This window comes from Mirounga leonina, unplaced genomic scaffold (assembly GCF_011800145.1).
Source record: "Mirounga leonina isolate KUSES-001 unplaced genomic scaffold, KU_Mleo_1.0 Mir_357, whole genome shotgun sequence".
NCBI lineage: Eukaryota > Metazoa > Chordata > Mammalia > Carnivora > Phocidae > Mirounga > Mirounga leonina.
Window position 1 is genome coordinate 349,684 of NW_023270702.1, and position 14,498 is coordinate 364,181.

A 14,498-nucleotide genomic window follows, 5' to 3' on the forward strand; every position below is an offset into this window, starting at 1 on the left:
TGGCCAAAGTTGGAGCAAGGAGACCAGTGAGGGGGCTGTTGCAGCAGTCCAGTGAGAGATGGTGGTAGTTGAAACTGGGGAGTGGGGATAAGAACTGGTGAACTTCAGGGTGTGCTGTGAGGTAGAAGAGATGAGACTTACAACAGATTGAATGTGGGACGCGTAAGAGAGTCACACAGTGGTCCTCCTGACGTTTACCAAGATGGCCAAGGTGGCAGGAGGGGTGGGTTTGGGGGATGGGAATGAGCCGTTCTGTTCTGGACCTGGGAAACGTGAAAGACCAATTGGTTGTGTTGGTGGAGATTAAGTGAGATAATCTATTTCACAAGCCTGATGTAGAATAGGTCCCAGTCTAAAATGTCAGTTTTCTGGGGCGCCTGGGTGGCTCAGTCGTTAAGCGTCTGCCTTCGGCTCAGGTCATGATCCCAGAGTCCTGGGATCGAGCCCCACATCGGGCTCCCTGCTCAGCGGGGAGTCTGCTTCTCACTCTCCCCCTGCTTGTGTTCCCTCTTTCACTGTGTCTCTGTCAAATAAATAAATAAAAATCTTTTAAAAATAAATAAATAAATAAAATGTCAGTTTCCTTAGCTTCCCTTTTGTGAGATTTCTGTTCCCTTTGCTTCTGCAACATTTTTCTCTTTGTTCTGTTATCTTACCAATGTAACACCATTCTAGAACAAAATGTCCTACAAGGAATTCAGTTTCTTTTTTTTAAGATTTATTTGACAGAGAGAGATAGTGAAAGAGGAAACACAAGCGGGGGAGTGGGAGAGGGAGAAGCAGGCTTCCCGCTGAGCAGGGAGCCCGATGTGGGGCTCGATCCCAGGACCCTGAGATCATGATCTGAGCCGAAGGCAGACGCTTAACAACTGAGCCACCTAGATGCCCCAGGAATTCAGTTTCTTTGGGACTGTATGAAGTTCTAAATTTCTTCATCTTAGGGTTCTTGTTTTATGCATTATTTCTCTTTGCCCAGTTCCCCACCATTCCTTACATTTTATAGGCACTAGCTACGTGTGTGATATTGTTACCCTTGAATTAATGCTATGAGTTAAGAAATGACTCATTGTCACTTCAAATCCCTTTTAGATAAATCAAGTGTAAATAAATCTGCGTTCCTGAAAGTCTTTTCCACAGAACAGAGGTCTCAAGAGATGGTCTCTGAATAAAGCGGGGAGGGGGGGGGGCCTGGAATGGGGGAGGATCATGTGATAAAATAAATATTGGAAATGCTATTTCTCATGTTCCTTCTTAAAATTCCCAAGGCATACTGGCATAATACATTCTCTGGGAAGTAAAGAAATCCCTCTACTTCATCCAGTGTTTCCCATATGTATTGACCCAACGTCAGTGCCTGTGTGTATGAGCGCGTGCATATATTTGTGCGTAATACCCCTGCAACAATTTAAGCAGCTGGGTTTCACACGATACACTCGGCCAAACACTGACTTTTACAAGTGATGGGATGTGGCTTATTGCTTGCAAATTGCTATCTCAGGTTAGAAGAGAGTCTTTCAGTTGTTGCCTCTTGCTACAGAATTCCCCCCAATGACCCAGTCTGAAAACAGTCTCCCACAACGCAGGGAGGATTTTCAAGTGCCGGGTGAAGAATGTAAGGCGATTATTTAAAGATCAAAGGCAAATCAGTGTTTCATTTTAAAATAGGACAGAAATAGAAAGACAAAAATCATGTTGCAATAGTTCTGGGCTTCACTTGGTGCTTTTCTTTTTCAGCTGGGCACCAAAGAAGGTTACCTCACCAAACAGGGGGGCCTGGTCAAGGTAAGAAAACATGTTTCTGCTAGCCCCCACCACAGAGACGTCTCAAAGCAATTCTTGCTTTGACATTTTTTAAAAATGCGTATTTGCCTACTCATTTTGACCCGCTATAATATTTTTCTGTTTCAAGAGTTGATCTTTACAACTGATATTAGTCAAAATTCTGGAAAATCACTTGACTTTTCTTTGGCAAAGTCAAATGTGAGAGTAGCCTCCCGTTAAGACCTCCCAAAACGTACAGTCCTTTTAATGGAACAAGCAGGATGAAAAGTAGCAAGTTAACTCTAGAATATTTCTTTTCTTTTTTTTTAAACAAAGAAGAAGTCAAAATTGCATGAAATGTTTACTAAAAGTAGGCCAAAACACCACTGGCATTAATGTAACTGTTATCAAATCCCAAAGAAAACACAATTTAAAACTTTACTAGTCTGGGGTATCCGACTGTCCCTCCATGGATGTAATTGTACTTGTCAAGTTATGCTGCTTCATGTTAATATTCCAGAAGGCCTTCATGGAATATGTCCACTCCTCCCTATTTTAAGAGGGCACTTAACCTCTCTCATGGGTACCGGCCCACTTGAATTCAACCTAAATATTTGGTTATTTTGTGTCCCTACTAGACAGGATACTCCCTAAGGGTAAGAAGTATTTATACTCATAGCATATTTATTTTCGAGTTCTCTGTTACTTCTTGTAACTGGGCACATTGCTGCCCAAGATAAGAGTGAGTTAGTACGTAAGAGGGAGAAGGTGGGTAACAATAGTCCCCACCACCAATACCATGGCATTCTTAGGCAAGTCTTAGAAAATCCTGTGGTTTGAGGTTCCTATTGCATATGTGTGAAACGAGAATATTTGGCATTGTGTAAAGATTGGCTATCATACACATAAACCTCCAAGGATGGTATCTAGCCCACAGTAGGTGCTCACAAAATGGTATCTATTCTTATTAGAGAGTTAATAAGACAGACATCTAGTGGTTTGTTATGTCAACTTGGATATTTATGATAGACTATTTCTTCTTATTTGTTTAAATATGTCAATATCTCTGCCTTCATTATGAACTTCATGCATGGAATCATTTGTTTTTGTAGATATTTTGAAGCTTTTCTTCAGAAATGACTTACCGCAACAATATTTTATTGTACCTAATCTTTTAGATAGTTTTCAAATGAAAGGAAATTGTCCAGTTCAAATATTACCTTCCTCGATCCAAAACCTACACGTTTTAATTATTTTTTTTTCTCAGACCTGGAAAACAAGATGGTTCACGTTGCACAGGAATGAACTGAAATACTTCAAAGACCAGATGGTGAGAAACATGATAATACATTTTCCCTTTAAAAATCAGCTCTAACTGAACATAATAAAAAATCAGCTCTCTAAATGGAAGGAACATCTGCCTTTGAAATCTCTGAAATTTTCCTTATGAGCACCTGAAACACTAATAAATTATTGGAAATGTGAATTCTTGATTCCTGTTAGGGTCAGAGTTTTTTTTTCTTTTTAAGTAAGCTTTACACCCAACATGGGGCTCGAACTCATGACCCCAAGATCAAGAGCTGCATGCTCTGCCTACTGAGCCAGCCAGGAGCCTTGAGCAGAGTGCTTTTGCAAGGATGAGATGTGTGTCCCAGACACTGGCTAAACTAGCTCCCCAGGGCACATCATCCCCTTGTTTAGGGCAATGGGATTGTTCTCTTGTCATGATGTATGAGCTCTCTCTGCAGCAGTTTCTCCCTTTATTAAAAATATGTCCATGGGAAGCCTGGGTGGCTCAGTCAGTTAACTATCTGCCTTCAGCTCAGGTCATGGTCCCAGGGTCCTGGGATCAAGCCCCACATCGGGCTCCTTGCTCAGCGGGGAGCCTGCTTCTCCCTCTCCCACTCCCCCTGCTTGTGTTCTCTCTCACTGTGTCTCTCTCTGTCAAATAAATAAAATCTTTTAAAAGATTTTTAAAAAATACGCCCATTTCTGGGGTGCCTGGGTGGCTCAGTCGGTTAAGCATCCCACTGTTGATCTCAGCTTAGGTCTTGATCTCAGGGTTGTGAGTTCAAGCCCTGCATTGGGCTCCATGCTGGGGATGGAGCCTACTTAAAAAAAACAAAAACAAAAAACAAAACAAACAAAAAACTGTCCATTTCCCGTGCCCATTTCATTAAGCCAATTTGAAATTATTTTATTTCTTCTCACTTTCCCTATACCAAATTTCTGAGAAAGTAGAAGTTTAAAAACACGGAAGAAAAAATATGACTCCCTTCCATGTTTAAAATACCTCTACTAAATTTAAATTGATAAAGACAGTCTTCCTAACATCCAGTCTCATGAATAGCCAATCCCCAAACCGGGGGTTATGACTTCCCTGATTAAGCTTCTCTGTGATCAGTACCCTTAGTGAAAGTAAAATTGACAGGTGCATGCAGTGGAAGATTTTTAGGGGACTAAGTGATGAACAAATTTGTGTGTTTTTTTGTGATGACATAGGTTGCCTTTTTTTTTTTTTTTAAAGTCACCAGAACCAATTCGGATCCTAGATTTGACAGAATGTTCGGCTGTGCAATTTGATTATTCACAGGAAAGAGTAAATTGTTTTTGGTAAGTTGTTTTGTAAAGAAAATGATTTTAAAAGTCTTCTTGCCAATTATTTTAGCTGGGGAATTAAAAAAAAGAAACAAAAAAGACCTGTATGTCTTAATGTGTACGAGTGTCTTGATCTGAGGGGCATGGATTTAACTAACACACAGGGCATGTATGTCAGCAGTGCTTCCAGCTGAGTGTGACATAATACCTCATTTAAAGTGACTTCAACCGGGGGATGCCTGGGTGTCTCAGTTGTTAAGTGTCTGCCTTCGGCTCACTTCATGATCTCAGGGTCCTGGGATCGAGTCCCACATCGGGCTCCCTGCTCAGTGGGGAGTCTGCTTCTCCCTCTCACACTCCCCTGCTCCCCTGCTCATGCTCTCTCTCAAATATATAATAAAACCCTTAAAAATAAATAAGGTGACTTAAACAAATAGGCAGGTCCAGTGGCTACAATTGTTTATGTTGTATGCTGTGTAAGTATATACATAACAGGATTCCATTCATGTTTTATTCCTTTGAAGCTTTTTACTCAATTTTAATTTTGACTCCAACAATGGGACAATTTCTGGCAGATGGCACAAAAGTGTTTTTGTTCTAACCTCATGAGTGTATCATAGCAATTTTCTAACTAGGAGAAGTAGTGTCTTGAAAAAGGAGTGTCTTACTTCCCACAAAGTTTTATTTTAATGTTTCTCAAACATACAAATGTTGAAAGACTTATATACCCGTATACCTTTCAGCTATATGCATCATTAGTATTTTGCCATATCTGCTTTATCTCTATTCACTTTTCTCCTGAACCAGTTGAAAGTAAATTGGAGACATCGTGGCACTTTACCCCTATATACATATACTGAGTACGCACTTCCTAAGAATAAAAATGTCACCATTACATACCCCCCCAAAATTAACATTAGTTAATTAACATTAACAGCAACCAATAATGGGTATCTTTTTAAAATTCACTTAAATGTACCATACGAGCCAGCAGGGGGAGGTAATTTCTTATGTAACAAAATATCAGGAGGCAGGTAGCTAGCTTGGCAAGATCGGCACCAGCGTCTCTACAATCCTCTTGGCCTTCAGCAGTTCACTTGCTACTTTGGTGTGAAAGAGCTACTCTAGCTTTAGGCCTCACATTTTCATGTCAGTCATAAAGAAGGATGTAGGGATGGTATCAGCCATGTCTGTCCCTTTTTATCAGGAAGACAGACATTTTCTCAGGAGTCTTCTGTCAGATTTCCCCTCCTCTTTCATTGGCCAAGGTTGGGTCCCATGGCCGTCACTAGCAGCAGGGGAAGCTAGAAAACTAGTTAAGATCATGATTGGCTCCAGCTAATTATCATTTATTGCCTGGGGTTCTGTTAGCAAGGAGAAAGGAAACATTATCTGCATTAATAGGCAATTAACAATGTCTCTCACAGGGAGTACCAAACAATGACAATTCCAGAAAGCAGTTTTGTACAGTGTGAGCACGGTAACCCCACCCCCGCTCCACTGTCCCCTCACTGCCCAATAGGTCCTCACATCAAGGTTTACCTTCTATACACAGGGAATTATGTCTTGTCTATTCAACATTAATTACTGATACGAACATGATATGCTGCTTTGGCTCTAGGGATATAGAAACCCTCCTGAATTTCAGGTCAAGGCTTTTTTTTTTTTTTTTTTCATGAGGGGGGAAAAAGGGTTTGTAGTGTTTTGCACATCAACTGTAAGGACGGGAAGTATGGGCACGATGTGCTGACCTCATTAGTCAAAAGATTTGACTATATAGCCAAAGATACAGTCAACGAAGAGTTGTTCATGCCAGTGGGAAAGTTTGTCTTCTTCCAGCAGAGCGTAATTCATGACAGAGCGGGCAAAATGAATAGTTGAGGAGATTTATTATCTTATTTTTCCTGTCCCAAATGGTTAAAACTGCCTGCATCCACAGAGGGTAACTTGTTTCTCATTGAGTCAAGCCAACACAAATGAGTTTCTTCAGCAAATTCTTATCTGTCTTGCTTATTCTTTGACTCACGGCACAGGTTCTGAGTCGTTTAACACATCAGCTGAATAAACACACAAATGTTGTATTCAGTCTAAGACATAAGCGACAAAGGGATCTGGGGGTGTCCTGGACATGTTTTTTTCTTTTTTGAATTCTCATTAGAAAATATAAATCTGGCCGGTGATAATATGAATCTCCAGCTTCCTCAACATTTCTGCTGTTTGCTGGCAGGAATCGCTGTGTATCTGACAAGTCTTCAAGTTGCTCTTTGTTGAGTCTTTTTTCCTGTTGAATATTCTAATTACTGTTCAACTAATATATTCAACCAACCACCTGGAATATCTTAAGTTTTTCTTTTGTCTTCTCAGCTTAGTGTTTCCATTCAGGACGTTTTATCTTTGTGCAAAGACAGGAGTAGAAGCTGATGAGTGGATCAAGATATTACGCTGGAAACTGGTGAGTTATACTAAGTCCTCTGGATGCCTAGTACTCAAAAATAACATGTTGACAAATTCAAACATATTTCTATTGAAAGTGTCGGACTATTCCCAAGAGTCAATGGGATGTCCACTGACAGGCTCATGGAATAGTCTGTTCATTCTTGTGAGACACAGAAGGCACATAGGCGGGGGGTAAAAGAGAAAGGACAGAGCTACCCTGGGATCTCAGCCCCAGAGCCTTAGCCTCAGGCCCTCAAGTACATTAGTCTTCGTTGAGTGTGCTGCCTGGTCAGTCCAGTCTTGCCTGGAGGAGGACATGTGGGATCAGAAGGTCGGACAGAGGAAAGTTAACGTATTTCTATAGTAGAAAATCCTTTTAAATAGTCAAGAGAATGAAGCTTGCCGGAGGAACTTAACTTAGCTTGCAGTGTGTTACTTTGTGAAGATCAAGGACAAAATGTAGTTTATTTGATTTGCTTCCTATATACCTCCCAGGGGTGGAGGGGGGGAGAGAAAAAGTGCTTAAAAAAATTTACCAGTCTCATACATTTTTTTTTGTGTATGTGTTTGCAACTTAGTGAGTTGTTAATCAAGAACTTGTCCTTAAAGCCTTCTAAAATTTTCCATAAATACCATCTTGAAACCCTTGATGTTTTCGAACGTAAACAGTTTTTCCTAATTTGTTTTTATATAATTAGCTGATATGTAGAAACTTGTTGAGTATTCTTTTCCAGATGCTGGGACTTTTGCTTTTGGTTATCTTCTCAGTTTGAAATCCAAATACATATACCACTGATTTTGAGATAGCCCCTATGTATTTCATACTCAATGGGGAAATATTTTGCCATGTCAAACATTTGCTCAGATATGAGTCAACTTTTTATTCTTCGTATTTTGTAATTACGCAAGTGACACATCATTATTAGAGGAAAAGTTAAGGCAAAAATATATCAAATTCACACATTTGCAGACTTCTCCCTGTGCAAATAAATATTCAAAAACAAAAAATTAATCATTCTTTCGTGTTCTTTACCTGTGCACTCCACTGATGTATTATAAACATTTTTCCCTATCAATAAATTTAGATTCCCAACTTGCACATGTTTTAGCAACGACCTCACAATATTTATCCTGAGAAAAATACAGAAAACCATACTGAAAATTGTCACATGTTGATTATAGTTGCACGGTGTCCTTAGTAACAGCAGGTCTTATTTAATATCTATTAAGTTCACGATCTTAAAATTGCTCAATAGTCAATACCCATGTGTGTTTGCTTTATTACAGTCTCAAATAAGAAAGCAGCTCGATCAAAGGGAAGGCACAATCCGGTCTCGGTCATTCATCTTTAAGTAGACCTTTTCTGACCCAGGACGCCCTGACCCAGGAGCAGGGTGGCATGGTCCCTGACGCTGTGACCCGCAGGAAAGCTGACTGAGGACTTTTCTTTTCAAAACAAATAAAAGCAGATGCGGATTTGGACCTTTGAGAACCCATCACATTTGCAGACTCTCGGGTCACTGCTTGTCCTTCAAGATATTGTCGTCTCCTGGAGAAGACCAAAGTGTCACCGATCTGATGGAAACCGATGAGACCACCAGCCCAGGCATGCTCGCTCTTAGAGCGCACCAGAGAAGATCAAGGGTTTTTGTTTTCCCTCACTGCGGTCCCCAAGCTGGTTGACATTACTTGCCTGGAGTCCCATTCTGCATCCCCGTCAGCCCATCGACATCCGGGTCTTGCTGTCCACCGGGAAGGGAACAGCTGCGTCCTCTGACTGCTTCTACAGAAAGTATATGGAAATAGCAAACACCAAAGACTGGGGGTGGGGGTGCGTTGTTTTTGCTTTTTTTTTTTTAATACAGAAAACAAAACAATTTCCAAAACTAAAATGGGAAATGTTCGCGGTTATTTTCCCTTCGTTAAAGGCTCAGAAATCTAGTGGATCCTGCCTTCCCTTCTAATAATAAGCCTGTGAGAACTAAATGTCCTGTAGGACGTCAGGTAGGATGATAAAGATAAAGGAAGGTAAAGCCTAAAAAACATCTCTTAATCATTTTGGGGAGGGGGAAACATTTTAAAGAGTAAGAAAACAAAGTGAGGGAAGGGAATAAAATAGTAGGTAACTTGGAGTTTAATAATAGTAATTGGCATGATTATTATCACTATAACAATAATAGAGCACTTGGAAGCACCAAGTTGTCTGCATCCAACATTTCTGCACACAGACGGAGAGACTTCTCAAGCAGAGAAGAATGCGCTATGCCAATCTCGCCCCCCGGGTGAGCTGTCCCTGTTGGCCCAGGGGAAGTAAGATTCCCCTTGCACTGAGATCGCCGAGCACCCTGAGCCCTTCTTCAGGAGCAACTTCTGTTGCCGGTTGAAGGAGCAACACTAAATCCACGTGAAATATATGATGATGTGTTACACCGCATTTTCAAGCTAGAATAAGGGGGTTGAAATCGGGAAACAAGATGCTGGCATCCAGAACTCATAGATTCTAACCCCTTCCCTTATCTAATTATTAATACTGCTTTTTTAGGTAAGATGTTTGAAGGGAGATAAAAGTGGAGACCCCAAAATAAAAAAGAGTATGGTGCAAAGCTCTGATACAACACTGCTTTTGCAGTCCAAGTGCATACCTTGATAAGTAAGTTTCTTCTGTTATTTAAACATCCAGGACTCAGAAGTTATATTACATTTTTGTGTATTTCAACAAGGCTTTTAATGTATTTTGTTTTGTGTGTATCATATGAGATAAAGCAAATGTCAAGTTAAAATGTATTCTGTCAGGTTCACCAAGTAAGGAGTTGCAAATGAATCCTCAGAGATGTGAGGCTTAGGTTTTGTTTTCTTAGAACCAAGAGTTTTTCTTTGTGTAGGTAATACCGTTCTTAACCTTTTGTAAAATATGTCATGTTTATTTATATTCTTCGGTTAAGTTTATTAAAAAGAGCATTTTGCTGTGCCTGTAATATTTTGCTATTAAAATACATTTTTAATATCTGTAATTTAAAAAGAAATACGACTGATTAATGTCATAAATGGCCATGAAGAACCCACTTCCGTTAGAGATAGTGCCGGTCCTGAGGGAGTTCTTAGTTAAATAAGGAAAAGATAACAAATACATACATGATAACATATGGAAGTAAGACAAATTCTGCCCGTGAGGCACACAAAGCTCTATGATGGAGGGTACACCTCAGCAGGGATAGAGTCATTTTTGGAGGAGTTCTGACATGAAGAGGTCAAGCTAACCTATAAGACAACATAACATATACTACGTAAGTCACTGAAACTGCCTCTGCCTAGGAAGAGAGTAAGCTGGAAGCAATACCACACTTCTGGAAGGGTCTCGGAGCTTAGTGTCACCATCAAGGACTTGAAGGATGTAGGGCTGGTGACCCCCACCACATCCTCATGCAGCCCACCTATTTGGCCTGTGTAGAAAACAGATGGATCTTAGAGAACTGACCGTGGATTATCAATCAGGTGGTGACTACACTGCAGCTACAGTTCTAGATGTGGTTCCATTGCTTGAGGAGGTTAACACAGCCCCTGGTCCCTGACATGCAACTGTTGATCTGGCAAATGTTTTTTGCTGTTAGTAAAGACTACCAGAAGCAGCTGGCCTTATCTGGCAAGGCCAGCGATCCACCTTTCGCTGTCCTACCTCAAGAGGTTTATCCTACTTCAGTTCGGCCCTATGCCATCATTTCGTCCCCACCGCCCTTGACCTTGATCACATTTCTCCTAAGACATTGCATGGGTCCACTGCGTTGATGACATTATACGGATCAGGCCTAAGGAGCAAGTAGCAGCAACTGTTCTAGACTTAGTGGTGAGACATTTGTCTGAGGGTGGGAAATAAATTCAGCAAAAACTCGGGAGCTTTCCACCTCACTGGAATTTTAGGGCTCCGGTGGTATGGGACAGCTCGAGAGTGCTTTTCTGAGGTGAAGGCCAACTTGCTGCATCAGGCCCCTTTCACAGCCAAAAAAGAGGCACAACACCTAAAGGGCCTCTTTGGATTTTGGAGGCAATAGATTTCTCATATTGCTCATGGAATTTGTTGGTTTTACCATGTTCCCCATCATCCTGAAGCAGCAGGCCCGATAGAATGGCGGAATGGACTTTTGAAGACTCAGTTACAGCACTCCCTGGGGTGGGAGGCAGTACCTAGCTGGGCTGGGGCGGTGTCCCCAAGTTCTTAGGCTGTGCTAGTCTAGAGGTTCTTGTTCCAAAGGGAGGAATGCTCCCACCAGGAGACACACCAATGATCTATTCAACGGGACATTAAGACTGCTACCAGCTACTTTGGGCTCCTGTCTCTGATACAACAGGTAAGGAAGGGAATGGCTGTACCGGCCGGGGTGACCGATCCGAATTACCAGGGGGGAACGGGGCTGGGACTGCACCACGGAGGGAAGAGTACGTTCACAACACAGCACGACCTCTAGGGGATCTCAGTGCCACCGAGTCCTGTGACTAAAGTCAATGGAAAACTACAGTTCAGTTAAGGATTGGATTCTTCAGGAATAAAGGTTTGGGTCACCCCACAGGCAGAGCCGTGACCAGCTGACGTGCTCGCTGAGGGCAGAGGGAGTATGGAATGGGTAATGGAAGGCAGTTATAATCATCAGCTACAGCTACATACTCAGTTGAGAAACAAGGCCTGTGATTATTACACTTCTTCCTTGTTTTGTGTGTACATAACAAATATGTATTATAAATACACACATACTAAGAAAATTTTTTTCTTCCCTCTTGTATCCTCTTATCATCTAACATAAGATGTATTAAATGTGGTTAACCTTACATCACAGCATTTAAACTGTAATATACAAAGGAGAAAAGTGAACATCGCCCAAGAACTTTGCATCCTCTTCTGCAGAGAGTGAACATGTTCTCTGTATGTGGGTTAGTTGTTTGATGACAGAAATACAACTTGGTTACTGACTTTATTTGGAGGCTAAGTGTGCTTTAGGAAGATGTCTTATGATGCCAAGCTGACAAGGGTAGACTGTGAAGGTTAGTTCTAGGTGTCAACTTAGCAAGGCTGCAGTCCCCCATTATTCAATAGACCATGAATCTACATGTTGCTTTGTATTCTGTAGGTGTGCTTAACGTCCATCTACAATCCACTAAATCTAAGTAAGAGATTATCCTCCGTAATATGAGCAGGCCTCATCCAGTCAGTTGAAAGGCCGGCCTTAAGAGCAAAACTGAGGTTTCCAGGAGGAAATCGGGTCTTCTGCCTGAAGACTGCAGCTCAGCTCCCGCCTGAGGTTGCCCAGCCTTCTGGCCCAGCCTCCTGGCCGGGGTGACTGATAACCCCGGCCTTCACAATCACATAACCCAGTGAAATACATTTCATACACATCTATCCTCCTGCTTCTGTTTCTTTGGCAGTCCCTGACTGATATGATTTCCCTCTCCAAATACCCCATCACCATACGATTTTGTTTGCTGGAATATTTTATGATTTTTGAAGTGAAAAATTCAAAAACCACCAATGCAGTTTACAGTGAAAAGGCTCATTTCTGGGATCCCTGTGTCCCAGGTACCTGGCTTCACTCCTTGGAGGTTACCAGTGTTACCAGGTCCTTCTCTACTATATACAATCAAACATGAATGTACACGTGTATTTTTTCTTATATATAAACTACAGCACACCATGCAATTTCACACCATGCTTTTCTCATCGAACATCATGTCTTGGATTTCTATGTCAGTAACTAAAGCATTTCTCCATTCTTTTTCCCATTGGGCAAACGCAGTAATTTATTTAACCAGTCCTTTATGATTAGGGTGACTAAGTAATTCCTTATCTAAAGTGGGACACCTGAGAGTTGAAAGGAGCATTCATAGGGGCGCCTGGGTGGCTCAGTCAGCTGAGTGACCCACTCTCGGTTTTGGCTCAGGTCACGGTTGTGGAGCCCACCGCGGGCTTGGCAGAGAGTCGGTTTGGGATTCTTTCCCCTCCTACTCCTTCCCCCTCTAGTTCTCCCCTCTCTAAAATACATAAAAATCTTAAAAAAAGAAAAAAAAAGGAGTATTAATAATTACACAAAAAATAGCAGGTATAACCTGGTACTGTTAGGAAGCACAGAACATAAGGCTTACCCTATCCATGATGGGATATTTAGGTTGTTTCCACTCCTTTGATATCACCAAGTTGCAATGAATACAGACCTACAAATATATAATTTTGCACATGTCCATTTGTATCAGTAGAAATTTCTAGAAGTGGAATTGCTGGGTGTGATAACTAATTTTTTATCAACATGACTGGCCACAGGGTGCCCAAATAAACATTATTTCGTGTCTGTGAGGATGTTCTCCTATCATTCGACCTGTGGACTAAGTGGATTGCCCTCTGCAGTAGGGGTGGGCATCATCCAATCTACTGAAAGCCCAAATAAAACAAAAGCTGGGGCAAGAAGGAATCTGCCACTTTTGCTTGCCCAAGAGTTGGGACATCTTATCTCAACTGCCCTCAGTGGGATTCACACCATTGGCTCCCCTGGTTCTCTGGCTTGCAGATGGCAGCCCATGGCAGTTCTCGGCTTCCAGCAATTATGAGAGCCAATTCCTCACAGTAAGGCTTTTATATTTGTGTAACATTTATATTTACACGTGATAAAAAAATGTGTATCCTCCTGGTTCTGTTTCCCTGGGGAATCCGAATACCCTAGGCCAAAGTTATGTGCATTTGGAAGTTTCACAGAGATTGCCAAACAGTCCTATATAAAGGGTATATAACAATATGCACTTCTACCAGCAAGGCTAAAAAATGCCTGTCCTACTTACTGAATAATCCTTTTCCCACTGACTTATGTCCTCCTCAAAATGTTGTAAGTCCTCATGTATGTACTAAAGTCTGTTTCTGGGTTAGTCTGTTCCACTGATCTGTCTACTAATTGTACACCTATCAAGTTTATACTACCTTTTAAAAGTAGTTCATCAGGATGCCTGGGTGGCTCAGTCGGTTAAGCATCTGCCTTCGGCTCAGGTCATGATCCCAGAGTCCTGGGATCGAGTCCCGCATCGGGCTCCCTGCTCCGCTGGAAGCCTGCTTCTCCCTCTCCCGCTCCCCCTGCTTGTGTTCCTGCTCTCGCTATCTGACAAATAAAATCTTTAAAAAAAAAAAAATAGTTCATCTAGTTTTACATTAGCTTTGAAAACAGTTCTTAGTGATTTTCATCTACTTACTTTTCCAGATAGGACTGTTGAGCAATTTATCTATCTTCTTCAAACAGAAATTTCAATAGTAGCAGTATTCACCATGCAAAGGTAGTGTTCACCATGCAAAGGTTAAACGTATCTCCATTTATGACAGTTTCCTTTCCTGGGATTTTTTAGGCATACGATTATTGTTACCTGAAATTAAAGTTCTACATTGCACATTAGCAACAATCTCCTGGACACTGTTCAGTAATAATCCAGACAATAGGAATTCTAGATTTGATTTTATTTGGGGGATAATTCTAGGTTGTAACGGGCGCAGCTTGTGCGTTATTAGGTTTTACGAACTATTTCTAGCTCCCTGCGGGTCAAACATGCCCTCTTGCCTCTATGTCCACATAAAGGCTGTTGCTCTTGCCCAATTTCAATGCCCCCCCCCCCTTCTGGGTTTCTAGAGCTTTTATCACAGCACTTCCTATACCTGTTTTTATTTACCGAGCTCTAAATTCTTTAAA

At 41.4% G+C, this 14,498-nt stretch overlaps 1 protein-coding gene and 1 long non-coding RNA gene across 2 annotated transcripts in view; one reads left to right on the forward strand and one right to left on the reverse strand.

Annotated features, from left to right (window-relative positions):
- DAPP1 (dual adaptor of phosphotyrosine and 3-phosphoinositides 1) overlaps window positions 1–8,934 on the forward strand; it is a 48,235-nt gene extending 39,301 nt beyond the window's left edge. The window contains exons 5-9 of the mRNA XM_035030152.1: window positions 1,735–1,782; window positions 3,029–3,091; window positions 4,289–4,374; window positions 6,724–6,811; window positions 8,083–8,934. Of these exons, the coding sequence (XP_034886043.1) occupies window positions 1,735–1,782; window positions 3,029–3,091; window positions 4,289–4,374; window positions 6,724–6,811; window positions 8,083–8,151 (354 nt within the window). The 3' untranslated portion in view covers window positions 8,152–8,934. The remainder of the gene's footprint in view (window positions 1–1,734; window positions 1,783–3,028; window positions 3,092–4,288; window positions 4,375–6,723; window positions 6,812–8,082) is intronic.
- A 572-nt stretch (window positions 8,935–9,506) lies between these two features.
- LOC118027032 lies at window positions 9,507–13,818 on the reverse strand. The gene is made up of 2 exons (XR_004683733.1): window positions 13,745–13,818; window positions 9,507–12,990 (listed from the first exon to the last, which is right to left on the reverse strand). It is a non-coding gene; the product is annotated as an uncharacterized LOC118027032 (long non-coding RNA).
- Window positions 13,819–14,498: the final 680 nt, after the last annotated feature.